Source organism: Canis lupus, chromosome 18, assembly GCF_003254725.2.
Source record: "Canis lupus dingo isolate Sandy chromosome 18, ASM325472v2, whole genome shotgun sequence".
Lineage (NCBI taxonomy): Eukaryota > Metazoa > Chordata > Mammalia > Carnivora > Canidae > Canis > Canis lupus.
Window position 1 is genome coordinate 47201090 of NC_064260.1, and position 22320 is coordinate 47223409.

General features: G+C 52.5%; 1 protein-coding gene across 5 annotated transcripts in view; it reads left to right on the forward strand.

Moving 5' to 3' along the window:
* The first annotated feature begins 694 nt into the window (after positions 1 to 694).
* LOC112663198 (uncharacterized) overlaps positions 695 to 22320 on the forward strand; it is a 32766-nt gene continuing 11140 nt past the window's right edge. Inside the window, exons 1-7 of one of the 5 annotated variants that reach the window (XM_025451802.3) lie at positions 695 to 841; positions 983 to 1087; positions 10883 to 11021; positions 14417 to 14440; positions 14674 to 14802; positions 18040 to 18150; positions 22172 to 22256. In XM_025451802.3, coding sequence (XP_025307587.1) covers positions 10905 to 11021; positions 14417 to 14440; positions 14674 to 14802; positions 18040 to 18150; positions 22172 to 22256 — 466 coding nt within the window. In that variant the 5' untranslated portion in view covers positions 695 to 841; positions 983 to 1087; positions 10883 to 10904. Of the gene's footprint in view, positions 1088 to 10882; positions 11022 to 14416; positions 14441 to 14673; positions 14803 to 18039; positions 18151 to 22171; positions 22257 to 22320 lie in introns of all 5 variants that reach the window. The other 4 variants (XM_025451801.3, XM_025451806.3, XM_025451805.3 and 1 more) reach the window with 4 other exon arrangements.

A 22320-nucleotide genomic window follows, 5' to 3' on the forward strand; every position in this document is an offset into this window, starting at 1 on the left:
CTGGGCCCCGGTGATGGGAGTTGGCATCCTGGTGGCCAGTCTGGGGCGTCTGTGGATGTGGCCATGGGATCCTCAACACCCAGAAGCAAGGCTGTTAAGCTGCCCCCATCCCACTGGGGCCCTCGTGCCGACAGCAGAAGCAGCGTCACCAAGTAAGTTCGGATTCTGGAAGTCTCAGGCACCTCATTTGTTCAACTGCACTGGCCGGGATGGGACGCACGCGGCCTCCGTGCTGGATCATGCCTGCTCCCTCTGCACCTCGTGTGCACAGTCCTTTCCATCAGGGTGCTCACCAAGGTGGCCTATAGCCTCTTCTGTCCTTGGCTTGTCCAGGCCGGGACAGTGGGCCCTCCTCCAGCGTGTCACCCACCCCTGCCCGGGGCCAAGGGCAGCTCCGCCCAGCAGTCAAGCTCTCCGTCCAGCTCCAAGGTTCTCCATCCTCAGCGCAGGCCTCTAGATGTGAGGCTAGGGACTGGGATCCCTGCTGTCCTGCGGCAGGGTGGCTTCATGGAGGCCACGAGCTCCAGAGCAACCAGGAGAGGACGCAGGAAGAGTGGGAAAGCAAACCTAACAGCTGAAGATGGCACTGCGGGGCCTTTCAGGCTGGGATGCTGTTGCGCGCAGGGCCCCAGGGCCAGGACTGCATCACAGTACTGTACCATTGTGGTGCGTCATGATGGCCCTGGCTGCCAGGGCAAGGTTCCCTTACACTGGCATCCGTGGGTAACAAGCCAGGCAGGTTCATAGCTTGCCCGAGAGCTACTTGTGTGTTTCTTAGCCGTGTGGTTTAGGAGGTTACAGCCCACTGGGAAGCCCCGTTGGGTGGAACACCTGATCCCCAGTGAGGACTGGCAGGGAGGCCCGTGGTGGGTGCACAGGAGGTGGCTTTCGTGCAGGTCTTGGTTTCAGCAGCTTTGCTTTGGCCAAGATGCCTTCGCTGCTTAATTAAGCAGTCACTGCTGGACACTTCATTTTTAAATAGGAAGAGAAAATGTCACTGAGAACAACCAACCATTGCTGAATAAATACGAAACCCCCATGAGACTTGGGCCCACAGATGCCACATCTCTTCCCAGGGAACACAGAGGTAAGAGGGAGGAAGGTCGCTCCTACGGCGTTAGAAGATCCTAAGCTGCGCCTACTTTGGGAGTTTTGTTTCTCTTGTCTAAAAATGAGCAGTTTTCTGTCTTCTCCTGTTGGTTCCTTTTGCCTTCTTCCTCCAACTTTTAAAAAAAGACTTCTTAAAAAAAATAATAAAAAAAAATAAAAAAAAATAAAAAAAGACTCCTTGGGACACTTGGGTGGTCCAGTCGGGTAAACATCCGACTCTTGATCTCAGTTCAGGTCTTGATCTCTGGGTCATGAGTTCAAGCCCCACGTTGGCCTCTGTGCTGAGTATGGAGCCTATTTAAAAAAAAAAAAAGAAAAGAAAAAGAAAAAAAGAAAAGACTTCTTTCCGGGTGGGGATTGAGCCAAATTACTTCTGCACTTCTGCAGCCCCATTCAGTTCTAAAATCATCGGAGATTGGAAATTCCTTTGGGTGTGTGTAGTGTGCAGGCGCCGAGTCCCAGAGTCGGGAGCTCCAGGCAGGACATGTAGGAAAGAGACCTGGGCTTCTGTCCACGTGTGTAACAGAGACAGACAAGTCCACACCGACTCTGAGGTTGTGTCACAGACACAGATCCACTCACTGCAATGGCCCCTGGAGAATGAAAATATGTTGGAATTTCCTCCTAAAATTTCAAACATATTTGAAATTCCAAGCATTTGCATTTGAGCCAGGGACACAGTCAGGCCAGCCCTCCGAAAGCCAGGCGATCCCTTCAGGTCTAAGCCCTCGACGAGGCAGATCTGGCCAATGCGTGCTTCTCTCTCGACTCCTATGGGCCCTGGTCAGGCTGGAGTTGAAACTTCACTGTTGATACACCCGACAGAAGATGAATTTTGCCTCCCACATCATCCGGACATACCAGGGTCGGTGGATGCAGGGCCCATGACATACCCCAGGCCAGCAAGGAGGGGGTGTCTGTGCTAAGGTGACCCTTTGGTCTGGACCCCGGGCTCAGGCGTAGAAGCCCTGAAACAGCAAGTGAGGTGCTGCTTTGGGTGGAAAATGTTGGGAACTGATACGACTCTTGTTCAAACTGGAAAACTAGGGCTCTCCAAATTTGAAAATACTGAGAGTCTTTCATGGCCAGAAATAACGTCCAGCACATCAGTAGGTCTGCAGCAATTTTTTGAATAAATGAGTTGATGGACAGTGACATCCACACGGGAGGCTTCTTTCCAGGTAACAACAGTTCACTGTTACAGGTGTCTCTGCCTACTCACTCAGCCAGGAACAGGTAGACTTTTTACGAAAAAGGCAATCAGAAAATCCTTTCCAAGGACACCTTTCCAAGGTGGCTCAGCGGTGGAGCATCTGTCTTTGGCTCAGGTCATGATCCCGGGGTCCTGGGACTGAGTCCTGCATCCGGCTCCCTGCAGGGAGCCTGCTTCTCCCTCTGCCTGTGTCTCTGCCTTTCTCTGTGTCTCTAATGAATAAATAAATAAAATATTTTAAAAAATCCTTTTGAAAAAAAAATAAAAAAATCCTTTCGGCCTTGTGTGTTGTAGAGCCTCTGTCAGCGACCCAACTCTGCTGTCCTAGTGAGAAAGCAGCCACTAACAATATGTCAACATGCAGACATGGCTGTGTCCCAATAAAACTTTATTTATTGAAACAGAGAGTGGGCCTGATTTGGCTCGTGGGCCACAGTGTGTGGACACGGCCTCATCAATTCTGCAGGGCGGAGACCACATCTTTGCAATCCTTAGGACCCAGAATTGGATCTTTTAGTTAACTACAACTGTATTAAACTGTATTAAAACTGTATTAAAACTGCCCCTGCCTTGGACCACTGTACTTAAAATGACTTTTACAATATTCATCACCTTACTATGTATTGTTTTAGGACTAAATCGAAAGACTGAAACTACAAACCTTGCTTCAGAAGGAACAGCATGTGAACCCATTACTTTTCTGGATCTCGGACTTGAGAGCCAGATCCGTAGGAACTGTGGTCTGGTGAACAGCCACCAGGGGACACCCAGGGCACATGGGAAATCGAGCTGCTTGGTGCAAAGATGGAGGAGTAAAATCTAGAGTCTCAAAGGTGTGCACTGTCCTGGGTTGGGTCGTGTGCACTCTGGGGCACGGGACCTGGGGTCCTGGGTGGAAGAGACTGAGCCAGAAGCTTTCTTCTGATGCCTCACTCTGTGGAAGGCTGTGGAGCTGACCTGTCTCACTCCTGCCAATAAACACGTAATTTTAAATGTCAGCATGAGGTCCTGTGGACCGGACCAAGAAGCACGACATCCTAGGGGAAAAGCTGATGACACTTTGGGCCACGTCATTTAAAAAATTGACCAACATTTGTATAGGGGAGAGTATGCATGATGGGAGGGACACAGGGCGGGGCTGAGGCTCACTCTGGGCTCCCCTAAATTCAGCTCCAATCCCAACCTGCACACCCCATGAAGGGGTGAAAGGGGGCATCCTCCTCCTCCTCAGAGGGCAGCTTAACAGCCATCTGTTGTTATTCAGACACACCCCTTGGCTCAGATTAACATATACCCCTACAGAGGAATACTAGATAGTGGTTAAAAACTAACCACAGGGGCGCCTTGGTGGCTCACTTGGTTGAGCATCTGACTCTTGGTTTCGGCTCAGGTCTGATCTCCGGGTTGTGGGATTGAGCCCCACATGGGAATCAGGCTTCATGGTTCGGATGGGAGGTCTGATGATGGAGATGGGGTCCAGGAACACAATGGGGTAAAGCAGAAGACTCCTCGAGGTGTACTTGATTGGGCGCCATGCCCCCACACTGGCCAGCTCCCACGTGCTGGGGCCTCAGGCTGGCACAAACCCCACTGGCTTCCCCACACTGGCTGGTGACTGCCTTTGGACCTGTTGGACCACCAACCTCAGACCCCCGAGCCCCTGGGCCCCTGAGCCCTCGAGCCTCTGAGCCCACTCTTGAGCCCCTGCCCGCAGCGCCTACACAGCGGCAGCACCTGCCCACTGCCCGGGCTGGCCACTGTGGCACCTGCACGCACACGGCTTTCTCAGGCCTTCTGAATCCCAGACCGAGAGAGACCAACCGTCCCAGTTTGCCCAGGACCCAGAGGTTTCTGGGGACATGGTTCTTTCAATATGAAAACTGGGAAAATCCAAAGTGATACAAGTTGGTTTATTTCACCCGGACTTTGTTACTCAAATTGAGGGCTTGTTTTTGTTCTGATTTTGTACCACAAGAGCACTCCAAACATCTTGTATGCCTTTCATCAATGCTCCATTTATTCCGGAGGGGTCTGGGGAGGGTCTGACTTCATTTCCCACTGCCACCAACTCGCTCCCATGACACCTCTGTTCAGTCAAGGCTCCCAGAGGCTGTAGGGGCTTTTGGGTTTTTTTGGGGGGGTGACTCTGAGCTAGTCCCAAATCTTGCTGAGGGCAGGTTAAATGAGAGGAATAAGGCTGCGAAGCAATGGTTGCTTCCCAAGAGACTGGGGGTGAGAATAAAAGAAAAGTCTTTTTAAGCTGAGGAGTCGACAATCACACCCCATTTCTGTAATTAAAGATGATTGTGCTTCATTGTCTCATCTTGAAGCTGTGGGAATCAGAATCACCCATAAGGATTCTTAAAACAAGATTGCTGATCTCCGCCCCAGCATTTCTGATTCCATATATGTGGGGTGAGGACTGAGAATTGTTTTCCATTTCTTTAAAGATATTATTTGTTTATTCATGAGAGACACACACATAGAGGCAGAGACACAGGCAGAGGGAGAAGCAGGCTCCCTATAGGGAGCCTGATGTGGGACTCGATCCCGGGACCCTGGGATCACGACCTGAGCCAACCACTGAACCACCCAGGTGTCCCAGGATTGCTTTCTAACAAGTGAAGTAAATTCTGCTGATCTGGGGGCCACACTTTGAGATCTATTGTCATAATGTAGAGGGAATTAAGTCTTGACTAGGGGTTGTCAAACTTTTTCCATACGTTGTCACATGGTAAATATTTTAGGCTTTGTGGCCACTTGATCTCAACTACTTAGCTCTGCTGTGGTGTCCATAAATGCAGCTGTAGGTGGTACGTAAGTGAATAAGTATGGCTGTGGGCCAATAAAACTTTATTTACAAAACAGCCAGTGGGCCAGATTCAGCTCATGGGCTATAGTTTGCCAACCCCTGGGTTAGACCACTTCTGTGTGACTTTTGATAATATCCCTAGCTTCTCTGTGTTCTCATGGGCTGTCCATTGATAAGCAGATGACTTTGAGCGCATTGACAGCAGGTCATAGAGGCTGTGGGAAGGGCCATTTGTTTAGAGTACAGGCAGTGCAGCAGAGTGTATCGATCAGCTGTTGCTGCATAACAACTGTGCCAAGACAACTGTCTCGTTAGTCGGTAGTCTGTGGGTCGGCTGAGTGAGTGTTCTGGTCTGGGTTTGCTGGTGCATTGCAGGCCACCTACTAGGTCACCTGTTGCTGGGTGATAGAAGATGGCCTCCTGCACATGTCGGCAGGTGCTTGGTGGTTGGCTGGCTGCCTCAGTCTCTTGCACATGGTAATCTTAGGACAGCAAGAGGGGGTCGCATTCCTCCTGATGGATGCTACCTGCAGAGCTTGCGTGAAGCCACCATCACATGTTGTTGATCACAGGAGTTACAAATCCAGCCCAGATTTCAGAGTGGGGAAAAGAGGCACCTTTGTAACAAGGGAAGCTGCAGAGAATTGATGGCTATGTGCAGTTCACTGCTCAGGTGGAGAGGTGGGATAGGGATTCAGGCTGCCTGAGACTGAGTTTCTCTGCAGCTCTCAGCAGCTGGAGACCTTACCTTACTCCCCTGTGCCCGACTCCTCATCAAAAAGTTGGAGTGATGACCCCCAGCCCCATAAGGTTGCTGGGAGGCTGACATGAGCCCATTAGGCCTGTGTCCTGCTCAGGAAAGTCCTCTCTGTGTGGTGGCTGGTATTAACGTCTCGACGAACCTCACAGATGTAACAGCGGGCGGGCGTAAGGAACTGAAAACACTCAAGACTGTCTGGAATGCGCCATCCCCATATCTCTCCAAGGACTGCCCCGCTCACCTCGGACTCTGGGCTTTTGTTTATCTGGTCCCCTGTCTGGAATCTGTCCGGGTCTTCCGAAGCCAACTCGCAAGATTGCCTCCTATTTATAGCCCTTATCATGATGAGTTAAAGTGATTTTAAAAAAAAAAAAAAAAAAAAAAAAGGTATGTGTTTCTGCTGTAGGCTGGGAACTCCTTGAGAGTGGAACTGGTGTCTGGCTCCATGCCTGAAGGAGTGTCTTCGAAAACATCCAATTGCAGCCCCGTTAAGTCATTTGGGGCATGTTTCTCCCCACTTTTTGTTAGACACGTTGGAAGCCAGCCAGAGTGCTTTCCCTCTAAAGGGAGGACTTGTAACAGGAAGTTTGTAAACACGGCATGTTCTGTTCCCTTCCGGCTCTGTGTGCCCCTCTGCTGGGACACATGGAGGTGTCATTTTCTTAAGAAAAACAGACAGTAGCCACATCCTGCCGGTCCTGTTTCCCATGAGAACGAATCCCGTCCTGAGGCCTCAGGGATGATTTGGCTCGATGCAGGGTGGGGAGGAGGGAAGACTCCACAGGAGTTTCTCCTGCACTTGCTAATGTAATGTTGTGAGTCAGGATCCCATACACGCACATGGGATTGAATTGTGTTTTATTATAAAAGAGAGCCGAGATTCTAGAAACTGTGCAGAGCAGCAGGCCCTTCACTTCTCTTCAGTAAGGACCATTTTGAGACGGATTCCATTTTAACAAATGGATTAGATGAAGACAGGGTTATCTGAACTCAGATGTGTAAGGAACATGAGGATAGAAATGATTGCATGTATGTTTGTCTGTGAATTTTTCCATGTATCTGTGTGTCTGTGTGCACATCCATATATCCCTCCATCCTGCGGCAAATACTTCAACCTACTGACTTTTCTTCATCCTAGACCACTCTCTCTCACATATGTGCACATGCACACACAGTGTACACGCTCACACAGTGCACATGCTCATCCATCCCATCCTCTCCCATCTGGGAAATTTAAATTACTCAAAAAATCATAAACTCAAGTCCTTGATGTTATAATCACGGTCACTGTTTAGGTGTGCATAGCACTTTGCAGTTTACAAAACATGAGCTTTTAAGTCCACGGTGGAGGGAGGCGGGTGGTCAGGCCCAGGGTGCCTGATGGGTGTGCCCCACATTTTGGTTTATGAACCACATCAATCTGACTTGATCGAGGAAGTCCATTGCTCGACTCAGAGCCCAAATTACTGATCACAGGGAGTTGGACATTATAATCAACATAACGGTTCAGAGAGTCACCTCCAAGAATCAGATCCACACTGATGGGTCTCCAGGCCCCGTCCTGGCAGGCTGCCCACGTTCTCTGCTCACAGGGTTTGTTTTACTTGAGCGGCTGGGCTCTCCTGGTGAGCCCCGGGGTCAGAATATGTTAAATCTCCTCTGGCGGCAATAGCACATGCTCCCCAATGTCCACTGCAGGTGGACCCCCTCGGGCAGCTCCACACATTCCCCGGTAACCGCGTAAAACACCTCACCCCCGGGAAACTGGCTTGTGGGGACTATTGTTTAGAAATTTTTAAAAAAGATTTTTTATTTATTTATTCATAGAGACACACACACACACACAGAGGCAGAGATACAGACAGAGGGAGAAGCAGGCCCCATGCAGGGAGCCTGACGTGGGACTCGATCTAGGGTCTCCAGGATCACACTGTAGGCTGCAGGCAGTGCTAAACTGCTGCGCCACCAGGGCTGCCCTATTATTTACAAATTTAATGTGCAATAGCTTGAGGTGACATTTTGGTTTCTAGATCACAGCAATTATGTAATAATAATTGGTATTATGGGTTGAACAAGTCCTATGGGCCAGACATGGCGCTTGTTTAACTCAGCACCTGCGAGGAGTGCATCCCTGTTGACAAGTGCCACACAGAAGACCCAGCTCCCCAATAAATGTTCAGGAATTTAACCCACAACCGCCTGCCCTGAGCGCCTGTGCACTTGTGACCGGCGCCACTGTCAGTCCAGCGCGCTGCTCCCAGGTGAGGGAGCTCTGCAGGTGCGTGTGCTGACTCTGGTCTTCACCAGAACATCACTGGGTCCCCAGCCAACCATGTGCCCAGCAGCGGTCCTGTCCAGGAGATCCACATTCATCCGGGTCATCCTGATGTCTCACTTTTAATCTGCAAATACTGAAACTCCGAGGAGGGTCTTGTGGAGATCACAGGACCAGATCCCAGCCTGCTATCCATATCCGCCCCCACTGTGCCACCTGGACCCGGGGCCTCTCTGATCCCATGAGGCCTACAGGCACTGAATCACCCACGCTGGTGACCTGAGCTGTGTCTGGACTTACAAATGCATGGCTTAGTTCATTGAGAAGAGTCAAATAAAATAAATGTAAAGGAAAAAGGAAGGAAGGGAGGGACAGAAGGAGGGAGGAAGGAAAGGATGCCCCCCACCCCCGAACGCATGTGTTTGAGCCTCTCTGCTGGGTCTCCTGTAGACAGAGCTAAAATCTTCAAGCAAAGTTAAAAGAAAATGCTCAATTAAATGAAAAGGGATGGTGTTCATTCCAACAGTGCAAAATAACAAGTGGTAGGAAAACAAGAAAGAGTGGAGGGATTGGCCGTGACCACTTTGGAAAGCCCTCTCGGAGCTGGGGGCCACATCTGCACTGAAGCTTGAGGACCAAAAGGGACTGGAAAGATGGGGATACAAGTCATCTCACAGTGCTGGGGGTCAGTGCCTCTGCCCTTTCTGGTGGTCTCCTGTGGCTGCAGGAATCAATCACCACATGCTGGGGGGACTCAAAACAGCAGAATGTCACTCTGTCCTAGTCCCGGGGGTGGCATTCCAAGATGAAGGTGTGGCAGGGGGCGAAGAGGAGTCAGTCCCAGGCTTCCCTCCCAGCTTCTGGCTGTGGTTGGCAATTTTTGGCATCCCCTGACTCATGGACACATCACTCCAGTCTCTGCTCTGTCTCCACCTGACCTTCTATCTGTGTCTAGTTTCTTCCTCTTAAAAAAGAGCCCAAGCATTGGATGAGGGCTCCTCATGCCCTCCTTTTAACCCGATTACATCTGTAAAGACCTTACTTCCAAATAAGGTCATGTCACAGGTGCTGGGGGTCAGGATTGTCAACACTCCTTCTTTTGGCGGGACACTAACCCACACCATCCCTCATGTCCTTCTTCCCCATGACTGCCCTACATTTGAGTACTGTTGCTGCATGGGGTTTGCAGATGTCAAGCACCTAGTCTCGTGCCATCAGCCTCCAGGTCCTCAGTGGTTTATGACCGACCAGCACCTGGTGAACAGCGTGCGCAGGCCCAGCTGCCCATACCGCACCTACATTTGTGCAACCATGGGGGTCCCATGGAAAGGGGAGGAAAGGCGGCCAAGATCTGAGCCTTCCCCAGTTAGGGATGGTTAAATCCTGGTAGGCTAGTGTGGGGCTCTGCACTCTCAGAAAGCATCCATGTGGTACCTGGTGACTCAGAAATGCGGATCATGTCCAGGAAAGAGTCCAATACAAAACTGCAGAGAAAATGTATCCTCTGTAGCAGACGTAATGTGTGTGCACAATGAGCACTCAGCTCCACTGCACTCTGTGCCCCTGGAATCGTACCCACACGGCTGGAGAGAAAGTGACCACCGTGTGGCTTGTAAGGACTGCGAGGGTAAATACCCCGAACTAACGAGAGCCGTCTGTGGCTAGTAGGGTCTGCGGAGGGCTTCCTCTTTCCCCAGAATGCACTCTATTTTCCATAATTAATATATATAGACCTTCTCTACCCAGAAAGTGATGAAGATCGCCTTAACGGGATGAAAACATTTGTGATGATACAGATTTAGTTAAAATACAGTGTTCAAAAGAGAAAATGAATTCATTTGTTCTGAGGGTAAATAATTTTTAAAAAATCATCTATTATAGATTTGCACTAATTAGCAAAATACAACAGGGCAGCTGTAGGTGGTGGAGCTGCGGGTGATCACGACTCTCTTCTATGTATTTTCTCATGTTTTCCAAACCTGCAGATACATAAAGGAGATGCCTGAAAGCAAAGGGAGTGGGGGGTGGGTTTCACCCCGAGGCCAGGAGGCCAGCAGTGTCTCCGTCTCCGGGAGAGGTGGTATTTGAGTGGGGTCCAGGGGGAGCCTGGCAGTGACCACCAGGCCACTAGCTCCTACTGGGGTCTCGCTGCCCAACGCCTCTGGTTCAGTGAATGGGAAAGATGACCCCCCTGTGATGCAAGTCATGGATTGTGCCAGAAACCAGTAGAAGCACAGTCACAGCAGGAGCATTCTAGCCCAGAAGCGGGTCCCCAGGCCTGCCTTCTCCAGGGCAGCCAAATGCACATGGTCATTGAAAGCCCACTCCTTGGGACACCTGGGTGGCTCGGTGGTTGAGCGTCTGCCTTCAGCTCAGGGCTTCATCCTGCGGTCCCAGGATCAAGTCCCACATCGGGCTCCCTGCAAGGAGCCTGCTTCTTCTGCCTCTGCCTCTGTCTCTCTGTCTGTGTCTCTTACGAATAAATAAATAAAATCTTAAAAAAAAAAGAAAAGAAAGAAAGAAAACACACTTGTTCCAGAGCACTGCCCTCAGCACCCAGGCAGCGGCTTGACCCCAGGCAGGGCCCCAGCCTAGGTTCTGGGAGCCACCCACAGTGCTGTGAGTGCAGAGCCTGCGTCCTCCCTGGCATAGCACCCGCCCTCAGTCAACACCTTGCAAATGGCACGAATAACCATGTTGTGTCTCCCGCAGCCCCGTCCAGGTCACAGACAACATGATGAATGTGCCCGTCGTCTGTGACTATGGCTCAGGCTTCAGCAAGGTGGGCTTTTCGGGCACAGAAGCTCCCCTGGCCATGTTCCCCACCATCCTCGGGAAACTTCGACACGACGTGAGTTGCTTCAACCTCTATTGTGAACCATGTTACTGTGATCGTGGGTGGGCCCATATCTGTTTGAGGTCCGCTCTCGGCTCTTTGGGGGGGGGTGTCCTCGGGGGGTGGAATTGCTGGCTCATGTGGAAATTCCGATGTTCATGTCAAGATTTTAAGGATAGCTCATTCTTCTACAAATGGAAGAATGAGGGGATGAGACAAAGCACGTCTGCGGGCCGGAGGCTGTGCTCCTCGTCTGGGCCTTCCCTGCAAGCAGCAGGTAGGATTGGCTCCAACTCTGCCGTCCAGACTTGCGCGCCCTTTAAAGGTGGCCACCTGCTTTCCTCTGGAGGGTCCTGCCAAGTGCTAGGGCCTCTCTGGCCAAAGCAGCCGGGAGGCCCTGAGCTCACATAATGACAGTAACTTGTTACCAGGTAGGTGCCACGATGGCCCTTCTTGCTGAAGAGCAACCAGCATATCCCCGGGTGAGCAAGTGAGAGAGGCAGGGCCTGTCAGAGCTCAGCGCCCGGTGCTGAGTCCCTGTGCTCCTCCTTGGGGAGTTTACCCATCTGTGAGAAGGAGCGGCACGGTCACGCGGGGCATCCCAAATATCATGGGGTCCCAGGCTCTACACCACTTGGAGCAAATTAATGACAATGTTTGTAATCATGCAGCTGAAGTTAAGATGGACTTTCCTACCTGGGGCGTGCTGGGTGGCAGGAAGCCCCTCTCTAAGTGGGTGGCAGCAGGTGCCTGCCCCTTTGCTAGCTGACAGGCCTGTTTCTTCAAGACTGCAGAGCTTAGCGGTGAAGAGTGGGGGCTGCGGGGTCAGGAGACCCACATCTGAACATTGGCCCTGCCTCAGCCCTCATGTGACTTTGGGCAAGTTGCCTTGAGAGCTCAGTTAATGAAAGCATAAACGCCACATTTGGCCGAACCTTAAGTGAGGTGGTGCGTGCATGCTTAGCGTGGCGTCCGGCCTGTAGGAAGTATGTAGCGGTGACAGAGATGACGCTAAGGGTGGCGACCATGATGAGTGTGAGTGTCCCGGGATGGCAGTAACGGGTGACCACAGACTGATGGCTTAAAACAGCAGAAACTTATTCTGACTTGGTTCTGGAGGCTGGAAGCCCTAAATCCAGGTGTGGGCAGGGCTGGATCCCTCCAGCGGCGCCAGGGGACGATCCTTCCTGCTCCTTCAGCGGCTGGGGGCTCCCAGCCTTGCCCCTGCAGCCCCTGCTAGGCCTCCACGCGGTCCCTCCTCTTCCCGTCTCTGTCTCGGGTCTCCCTCTCTTGGCTCTTACAAGGACACCTGTCACAGGCTTCAGCCCCCATCCCAACAATCCAGGATGTTCAATCTCAATATCTATAAATAAATTACATCTGCAAAGACCTTTTTTCCAAATACAGTCACCTCTACATAGGTTCTGGGGGGTTGGGTGTAGACATATCTTCAACCCACTACAGGTGGCTTCTGCCTATTGCCCCTAAGCCCCACCTTCCTGCAGCTCTGTGCCCCCTGGGGGCTGGGACACCCCTGTCAACTGCTCCCTGACAGATGTTGTCAATCTGGGGCCGAGCGGGCAGGTCTCCTCACTGTTTTGCTGCCCTATTCACATCCATGGGCAGTGGCAAGGGCCTGCGTGCTCCCGCTCCTCACCAGCCTCCCTCCCTGTCCAGGCAGCGTCCTCTTCCAGCTCCCACGGCCTCCTCTGAGCTCCCTGCAGCGCCTCATTCTCTGCCCAGCGATCCTGGTGCTCCACTCTCTGGGCGCCTCGGTGTTCCCCGCTGGCTCTTTCAGCTTCCCAACATGGTGTAACCTGTGCCCTGTATTCCATTCACTGTTTGAAATCCTGGCATGGCATCTTGTGCCAGCAGGTGCAGTGACGTGTCCTGCCAGGGGAAAGCTCGATGTCGCACCACAGGGATAGTCCACAGCCCCAGGGAAGGGAAAAATCCTGTTAACTGTACAAAGAGTGGCCTAGTAGGAAGCAAGATTATATATAAAATAGCATAAAATCACAGTGAGGAAGATCAAATTTCTCACCCAAATAGAAACGAGTGACCACGATGAATTAGCTGCTCAGTAAGTGGCCCACCTGAACCTCAGCGCACGGGGTTCTCTGCTTGTGTCCTGTGAGGTACTCGGCTGCTCCCTCCCAGGCCTGGGGGCTGCCCCAGGGCAGCAGGAAGTGAGCTTCTGCCTCTAAGGGGGAGTCAGCACAGGACGGGGTGCTCTGCGTGGACTCACATCACCACGGCCCCTCAGCTGCCTCTCAGTCTGGTGGTAAGCCGACAGCGAGACCCCTCATGGGAGGCCCCGTGGCCATGGAGAGGCAGGCCCTCAGTCCACCCCAACCAGAGCAGCCGCTTGGCCGGAGCTTTGTCCATCTCGGCAGGGTGACACTGCTCCTCCCTGCCCGTGGAGCCCTTTAGTCCCCCCACCCTCATGCATCAAGATTTGGCTAAGCCAAAAAATGTCAGAGGCAGGGTGGCCTGGACAGTCATTCATGTCAGCACATCCTTTCAGGTTATGAAATGTGTTCCCATTGACAGCCCTTGCTCCCCTGACAGCAGCCTCAAGAGGAATGTGGGATGGAAGATGTTGTTCCCATCCAAGAGTAGAGATGGAGCTCAGAGGAGGCAGGCAGCTTGCTGGGGGTCTCACGGCTAGTGCTTCCCCCCAGCCCAAGCCCCTTTGCCTCAAAGACAAATTCCTAATGTATGGAGCTCTGTGCGCATGAGCTGTGGTGGCCTCAAGAATGGGGCTTCTCAAAAAAAAAAAAAATAAAAAAAAAAAAATAAAAAAAAAAAAGAATGGGGCTTCTCTCTGGAATCCATTGCTCCATCACAGCACAGCATCTCCCTGCACCACTGCAGCATGGCAGCACTGCAGCATGATCCCAAGGCCATGCTTCCTACAGACTGCTCTTTCCCAACAAGTGAGAACAGGATGGACACCCAGACAGACCCATTTCTGGGAAACATGGGACTGGACTCCTTTCATGAATGACTGGTTCAGGAAGTTCCCAGCTGCCATGCCGACTGCCCAGCATTCTAGGACACCCGCCCAGCCCTCTCTCCTACATCCAGGCTCTCAGCTGGACGACATCCTATGGCCTGTCCTAGCCCCATCAGGCACCCTCTCTGTTTCTTCTCACACTTCATTCTGTATTGATGTTTGCTTCTTGTTAGACACAGATTTACACATGGATCAACTGTCGAATCCCTTCTGAATGACGGAATAACTGGTTTACTCTGTCACAAAAGTAGCGAGGTCCATCTTCCTAAAGAATAACAAATTACATTAAACTGCAGACCCTTCCCCTGCTAATTTTCCTGAGCATGTGTAGAAGCTGGTGCCCCTCCCTGACACCTTCGCCTCATCCACCGCTTCTCTCTCTTGCCCCCAGGTGACTCATCCACAGGTGGACAAGGTGAGTGTACTTAGGAGCACTTTTACCTTGCGAGTCCTTTGCTGAAACCTCTTAGTGGCATCTTGAAATTGTGTAGGTTTGAGGAGGCCATCGCTGCCAGTGCCGTGACCTGGAGTGGTCTCCCAGCTGCACACCACAGCTCCCAGTCACTGCTTATCGTGTACCCACACGTGGATGCCAAGTGAGGGGGAGTTACTCTTGGGAGCAGATCTATCCTGGCCCATGTCTTTCAGAATCTGTTGGTGGGGATGGAAGAGGAAGACTGGTTCATCGGAGATGAGGCTCAGGAAAAGCGAGGGGAGCTTAATCTGCAATATCCCATCTCCCGGGCAACCGTCACTAACTGGGACAACATGGAGAAGGTAGGCTCAGCTTCTGCTGGGGTGGGACCTGGTCATGGTATCCACTACCGATATTAGGTGGCATACCTCCTGCCCCAGCACCTGGGGAGGGAGGTGCCTTGGCATCCAGGGCTCTCTGGGCATCTCTTAGCCCTCAGTCCCTGTAGACACTACATCGAGCTACTAACCACATGGGTCATGGAGTCAGAGACCTGAGCCTGAATCCTCTCTCCACCACTTAATATCTATGTCATTAAAAAAATTTTTTAAAAAAATTTAAATTAAAAAAAAATTTATTCACGAGAGACACACAGAGAGAGACAGAGACACAGGCAGAGGGAGAAGCAGGATCCCCTGATGCAGAACTCGATCCCGGGACCCCAGGATCACAACCTGAGCCGAAGGCAGACACTCAACCACTGAGCCACCCAGTGCTCCAATCTATGTCATTTTGGGAAAGTAACCCACCTCCCTGGCCCTCTGTTTCCTTATCTGTAAGAAAAGAGTATAACTGTCTTTGCACATAACGCTGGTGTGAAGGTTAAAGGGATGATGGATAAAAAGTCCCTACTCCCCATGCTTAGGACGGCCATTTAAAAACAGCAACCACAATAGAAAATGACAAGCATTGTCATCAGGACCTCGTGCATGGCTGGTGGAAGTGTAAAATGGTGCAGTCGCTGTGGAACACAGCATGGAGGTTCCTCAAAAAGTTAAAGAATTGAAAACAAGGACAGGAAGAGACGTCTGCACCCCCATGCTCAGCGCAGCATTATGCACAATAGCCAAGGTGTAGAAACAAGCCAGGTGTCCATCAACAGATGAATGGGTAAAGAAACCATGCTGTATAGTCCGGTGGAATATTACCCAGCCTTGAAAAGGAAGGACATTCTGACACCTGCCACAACACGGCTGGACCTGCAGGACATTATGCTCAGTGAAATAAGCCAGATAGGAACTGTGGGGTTCCACCCTTAGTTGGCAGATTTAGAAAAACAGGCTGGGGAAAGGGGATGGGGAGTCAGTGTGGAAGGAGGACAGAGTTCTAGTTGAGGACAACAAGCAATTTCTGGAGATGGGTGATGGTGATGGTTGTACAGCAGTGTGACTATACTTAATGCCACTAAACTGTGCAGTTTTTAAAAAGGTTAAGTTGGTAAATGTTACAATATGTATATTTTACTTTCAGAATAAAATTCCTTAGTCCAGCAGGGTAAAGATGTAATGAATATGGCTATTTGAACCACTTTACGTCTTAGTAGCTGGAGGTTCTGATCAGAGCTTCCATATGTGGCTGAAGTTTACATGCTGCCTGGGAAGATATATTAATTATCTCTGCTGCATAACAACCCGTCCCAAATCTTAGAGGCTAAAATACTGATGGCCTCCTACTACATCTCCCAGTTTGTGTGGGTCAGGAATTTGAGAGTGGCTCAGCTGGGTGGTTCTGGCTCAAGGTGTCTCATGAGGCAGCAGTCAGGTGTCAACCAGGGCTGTACCATCTGAAGGCTCGACTGGGGCTGGAGGAGACATCTCCTAGGTGGTGCTCCATGTGGCTGGTAGGGTGGTGCTTCTTGGGAACTTGTTGCAGGGCCCTTCGAAAGTCCTCCCAGCATGGTGGTTGGCTTCCCTCAGAGTGAACAATTGAAGGGGCCAATGTGAAGGCTGCAACGGCTATATGATGTAGCCTTGAAAGCCACACACCTTCACAGCTGCCATATTCTGCAGGTGGCATGAGCCAGTCCTGGTTCCATGCAAGAAAGATATGCACGGGGCTTTGAGGCCAGGAGGTGTGCATCCCTGAAGGCTGTCTCGGAGGGTGGTTGTGGAAGCATCACTTGCAGACACTCTTCCTATCTGCACAGCTGGGGTGTCAGCTCTGGTTCTGTCCATAGCCCTCTACCAGGGCATCATAGGGGATGCAGAAACTGAAGCAGTGTAGATAGGTCTCTGGAATGTGCAGCCCACTTGCAGGATCCAGGAGCTTGCAGAATCCAGACTACTTGGGCTGTGGCTTCCACCCACCCCTTACCTCCCCTGTCCAGGAGCTGAGCCCTAGTGGAGCTGACTAATGGTGGGTCTTTAGCTGGTTCTGACTCTTGGTTCAAGTCTTTCCTGAATACCAGGATCATTACAATGATCCTACCCTGTGGTACCCATCCTCCTACGTCACCCCTCCAGCTCACCCTCACGCAGCCTGCTGAGCACTTCTTCTATGTTGGGTCATGCCCCTTCCCTGTTCCAATGCATCAGTGGCTGCACATCCAGCCATGAGCCCATGTCTGGCTTTTGCTGTTTCATGGGTGCCATGTTGCTTTGTGTTTCCACGTCTTTGCACATGGGCCCTCTTTCCAGAGGCACTCCCTTCACTTAGCTCCCCCAGGGAGTCCATCCTTCACATCTGTTTTCATCCTCCATGGAGCCTCCCCCCACAGAGGCAGGCGGGACCTTTATTCAAAGTAAGTAACCATTACTTATTGAGTACCTACTGTGCACCAAGCACTCTGCTGGGTGCTGTGGCCTGAACTGTGTCCCCCAATCTCCTGTGTTGGAGTCTTGGCCCCCAGAACCTCAGAATATGACCATATTTGGAGATGGGGTCTTAAAAGAGGCAATCAAGGTAACATGAGTTCACTAGGGGTGACCTGTTCCAGTGTGATCCGGGTCCTTACAATAAGGGGATCAGGACACATAGACACGCTCAGAGGGGTGACCCCGTGAGGACACAGGGAGAGGACAGCCATCTACACACAGGCAGAGAGGCCTCAGGAGGACCCCACCTGGCTGACTGCAAGCCTCTGGGACTGGGAGACAATAAGTCCTATGGTTTAAGCCGCTCAGGCTGTGGTATTGGTCAAGGTGGCCACTAGGCTTTCTTCAAATGTCGTATTTGGTCCTCACTCATGTCCTCAGGGTCCCCTATGAGGAAGGAAAATGTTCCACTCTACAGATAAGGAGAGAGCTTGTCTGGCACATGCCTGGTGCCATGCTTCCCGGTGCTGTGTCTCGGGGCTCACGTCTGCCCCCATCAGATGAGGACTATGCCTCACGCATCTTTGTTCACTCCTCTTGCCCCGACTCAAGGCCGGCAACAGATGGAGGATTTGTGTCCTGTCATAGCCACACTCACTGTCTGTCCTGCTGTGAATCACAGTTGCATCTACAGAAAGCCACTTTGTGGTGTAGACAGGCTCCATCCCCCTTGCAGCAGATTGGCTGTGGCTCACTGTGCCTCCGTATTACCCTCTCTCGCCACAGATTTGGCATCACTCCTTCTACCAGGTGCTCCGCATCGCCCCGGAGCAGCATCCTCTGATGATGACAGAGCCGCCTTTAAACACAATGCCCAGCAAAGAGAAGATGTCACAGGTAAGAGGCCAGGTGGTGGGCAATGGGTCAGGGAGCAGGTCATGGGGCAGCAGCTCTGGCCACTTTTCGAGCCTTGACCCTGGGGGATGCCCTCAGGGCATCGCCTCTTTGCTCAGCGAGATGAAGACACAGGAGACATCTGTCCCCTTTGACGCTGGTGGCAAGCAAGGCAGCTACCACGGGAAAGCTCCCCAAGGGGCCGGGCATGGGTGAAATGTTTACTGTGACTCATTTCAGGTGGACCCGACAGCAGGTCTGTGGGCAGGGCAGTTGTCCCTTTGCACAGGTGAAGGAGTGGGGGTGTGCAGGAGCAGAAGGGGTTTGGCTGAGGCTGCAGGGCAGGGGGTTAGGAGGTCCGCTGGGTCCTTCTCAGTCCTGCTGGGTCATGGGGCCAGCTTAGAGCTCCCAACCTGACCCAAGAGCTCCCAATGTCCCCCAGGAAGGAGTTCGTGGTACGTGTGGATAGGACTGACCTGGATGAACTGGATTGAACTGGTTCTCGGAGGCTGTCAAGGACAGATTGGTGGAGAAAGGAGGGTATCCTCCAGTAGACTGCAGAGTCTCCCTTAGGGCCCGAGGGGGGTCCAGGTGGGAGGGGGCCGCAGGGGCTGCCAGGTTCTAGACACACCTAATGAGGATGTCCAGGGACTAATTAAGCAAGCAGCAAGGCTCTACCACCTGGCCCAGCACCCCTGGAGCCCAGGGGCGTCTCCTGCAGTGAGCAGTGACCCAGGGCAGGCCGGCAGCCCGCGGTACCACCTGCCCGTGGAGGAGGCTTGCTCCATGGCCCAGAAATAGAGCACCAGCAATCGGAGCACAGGCGTGAGCTGCTGCCTCATTTCAAACCAAGCCCCGAGGAAGCTGATGAATCTTCGCCCGCACGTGGTCAGGCCCACAGAAGTGGGCCACAGCTGGGCTCTGCGTGGACCGGGCACAAGGCCCACGGCCTGGAAACAGCAGGTAACCGGGCTGAGAACAGCGTGTGCCCATCATGGACCCAGTGAGCTGGAGAGAGAGAGAGAGAGAAGCAGGGTTGTCCCGCATTCAAGGGGAATATGCCATTGCCAAACTGTTGTAGGGGCCTCCAGAGAATCAGAACGGTGGGACACACACACACACACACACACACACACACACACACAGATCTGCTTTAAGGAATTGGTTCATGTGATTATGGAGACTGACAAACCCCAGGATCTGCAGGGGTAGAGTCGGCAGGCTGGAGCCTTTTGCTCTGTTTGGATCTTCAACTGCTTGGATGAGGCCCACCCTCCATGGGGAAGGGTAATTGGCATTACTTGATCTATAGATTTAAACGTTGATATTATCCCCAAACACCCTCATATACACACCCTCAGAATAATGATTGACCAAGTGTCTGCGATCCCCATGGCCCAGTCAAATTGAAGGAAAAAATTTACCCTCACACAAGCCACTGTGCTGGCACTTGCCCACCTCCCCTGGGCTCACCGCCTGCCTTTCTGCCCCGGCTCTCTCTGAATCTACCCTTTGATTATACTGAGATTTCAGCATAAAAACAAAGGGACACACACGTGGGGTAATTTTGGTGATTCTTTACTGGAGAGATTATGCACAAAGGTGAGTATGAGTTTTAGAACAGTGACGTGAGCCAGTGTGGAGTTCTAGGCTAGTGATGGGGAGCCGGGCCCCTAAACCTGACAGGGCACAGGTGGCCAGCAGCCCAGAGAGGGTCTCTGCCAGGAGGATGGACCAGCAGGGACCAGCAGGGAGGGAGCAGGGACGTCCCCTCCTTCCAGCGTTGCCGTGGGCAGAACCCAGCCAGCGGGTCACCCAGGGAAGGGGAACTTTTGGCTACTGCCCAGGGCAGAGAGTGGCCGAGGAAGGTGGAAGCTTCTGTAGGCAGATGGGGGGCAGCCTGCAACGGTGGCCTCTGTGGGGACTCAGGGAGCAGCACGTCACTGCGGGAGAATGGAGTCCCCCCATCTGTGGACTCTCCCCTGCGAGCTCCTTCTGTCCAGGTGCCAGACTCCCCGGCCCCTCCCAGAGGCTGGAACAAACTGAGGAGCACAGGGCTGGTTCTCCCAGAATAAGTCTGCCTGTTAGCAGGATGTCTGGGGCTGCGTCCCAGTGGAACAGCAGGTGCAGGGAGCAGTGGGGAGCCTGATTCTGGCCCTGGCTCTCCCCACATGTGGGACCTGGGGTGGATTGCTTGTCGTCGAGGTGTCTTGATTTCCCTATCAGGATGGTAATGGCATCACACTGGGGATGTCACGGAAACGAGATGGGTCGAAGCCGTGACGTGTGTGTCACCGTGCTTAGCACCTGTTGAGCATTCCTCAAATGCTGCCTCAGTGTTCTCATCTGTAGGATGGGAGTTTGACCCCAGGATCCTGGAAGACCCTTCCAAGCTCTGTGACCTCTGGCCTCATGCCAGACCGGGGGAGCTGAGGTTGGTTTTTGTCCTTGCATTTTTAGGAGGTGGGGTTTCTAGTGGGATCACAAAAGCTGCTCTCCCACCTAGAGTCCATGCCCTGCCTCCTCCACCAGGATGCAGACTCTGGGGACGCCGGAGAGTGACACAGACTCACCGCCACTGCCGTGCCCATCTCTGTGTCCTTAAATGGGGTGCCTGCATCTGGGTGCCTCACCTTCCACGCATCATGTTACAAATGCACATCTGGGTGGTTTCCACTTGGGGGCTGTTGTGAAAGAGCCAGGTGCAAATGGGCATGAGCCAGTCTTTGCATGGACACGTGCTGTTGCTTGTCTTGGGTAAATCCCCAAGCCCCCACTGACAGCTGCCCTCAGACACATGCTTAGTGACCCCCAACACACTCAGTGGTGTTGCACACTGTGTGCAAATATTGTTTTCTAAAATGCTGTCTACTGGGTTTTGAGGTCTTTGCCAGAGGCCAGTTGGTTCACTTCTTGAGCAGCCCACACCCCAGTCACTTCCCTTACGGTCTTATACCACTCCAGGGCCACTGTACACCTGCCCTACTTGCCCCTGAGCCAGGTACCAAACTAAGGACAGCCCCTCTGCCCAGGAGCCTGTGAAATCATTCAGTTGAGCCAAATCACAGGGATCCTCCCAAACTTAGCTAACTACCGACTGGCCGTCCGTAAGATGCCCCGACGGCTCTAGCTGGCTGTCACCCTGTCCCCAGGTGCTACCCTCCTGTGGCCCTGTTGGCAGGTTTGGAGCTGTACCTCACAAAGTTTGCCGATCAGTGGTCCAAGTGACTGCGTGTTGGTCCCACCATCAAAAGAACCTTGAAATCTTAAACCCCAGTGTCACTATCTTGCAGGAGAATCATTCACTTGCTCAGCCAACCTCACAGTGACGGTGCCCAGCCTCCCACCCCTGCCACCTGTTCCCTAACATTCTTGTCCACCAGTCTCTCATGTGGACGAGGCGGAGACAATGTACATACCCCAGGGGGGACGCCATGGGCAACAAAAGCAGGGCTGTGCCTCCCCTGTCCGCGCCTTGCACCCTGTGTACAGTCAGTACCCAGGAGAGCATCCTGGACGCACTGTGCCTGGACTAAGTGTCTGGGGCGCAGTTAACACATAGTAACTGACGGCTTTCGTTGTTGCAATTGTTATAAAACAAGTAAAACATCCCAAATCAAAGTATTGTGTAAAGCCTGCCTAGCCTCCAAGAGTCGAAAGAACAAAAGCGTGGAGAGGACAATGTTGGCTTCACAGAGGCATTGGGGGTTCAGCATCACCCCCATCATGAAAACGGGGTGGCTCAGAAGATGATGCGATCCCCTCGGTCTTGTGGCAGCGTGTTACGTCTGCCCCGTCAGGTCCCTGGGAAGGATTCGAGCCTGCGTTACTGGGAGGCAGTGTTGCGGAGCTCGTGGGCAGAGCTGGGCTGAAGAGTGGCACGCTCCCTGACTCCGTAGGCTGGATCTCTGGGGAGCCAGGTGCCCCCGCAGGTGGGCTTCATGCGCCCGAGGACTAAGGGAAGACCCGCCTGCTCTTCCGTCCACTGGCCTGGCGTCCAGCGCTTCCCATTGCTTCTCCGCAGATCCTGTTTGAGACCTTCAACGTGCCGGCCCTGTACTTAGCCAACCAGGGAGTCCTTTCTCTATACGCCTCTGGCCAGACCTCGGGTGAGTGGCCCCCTCGGAGCCCCGTGAGCCCACGCCTGTCCTCTTCCTCCCTGCCAAATAATGA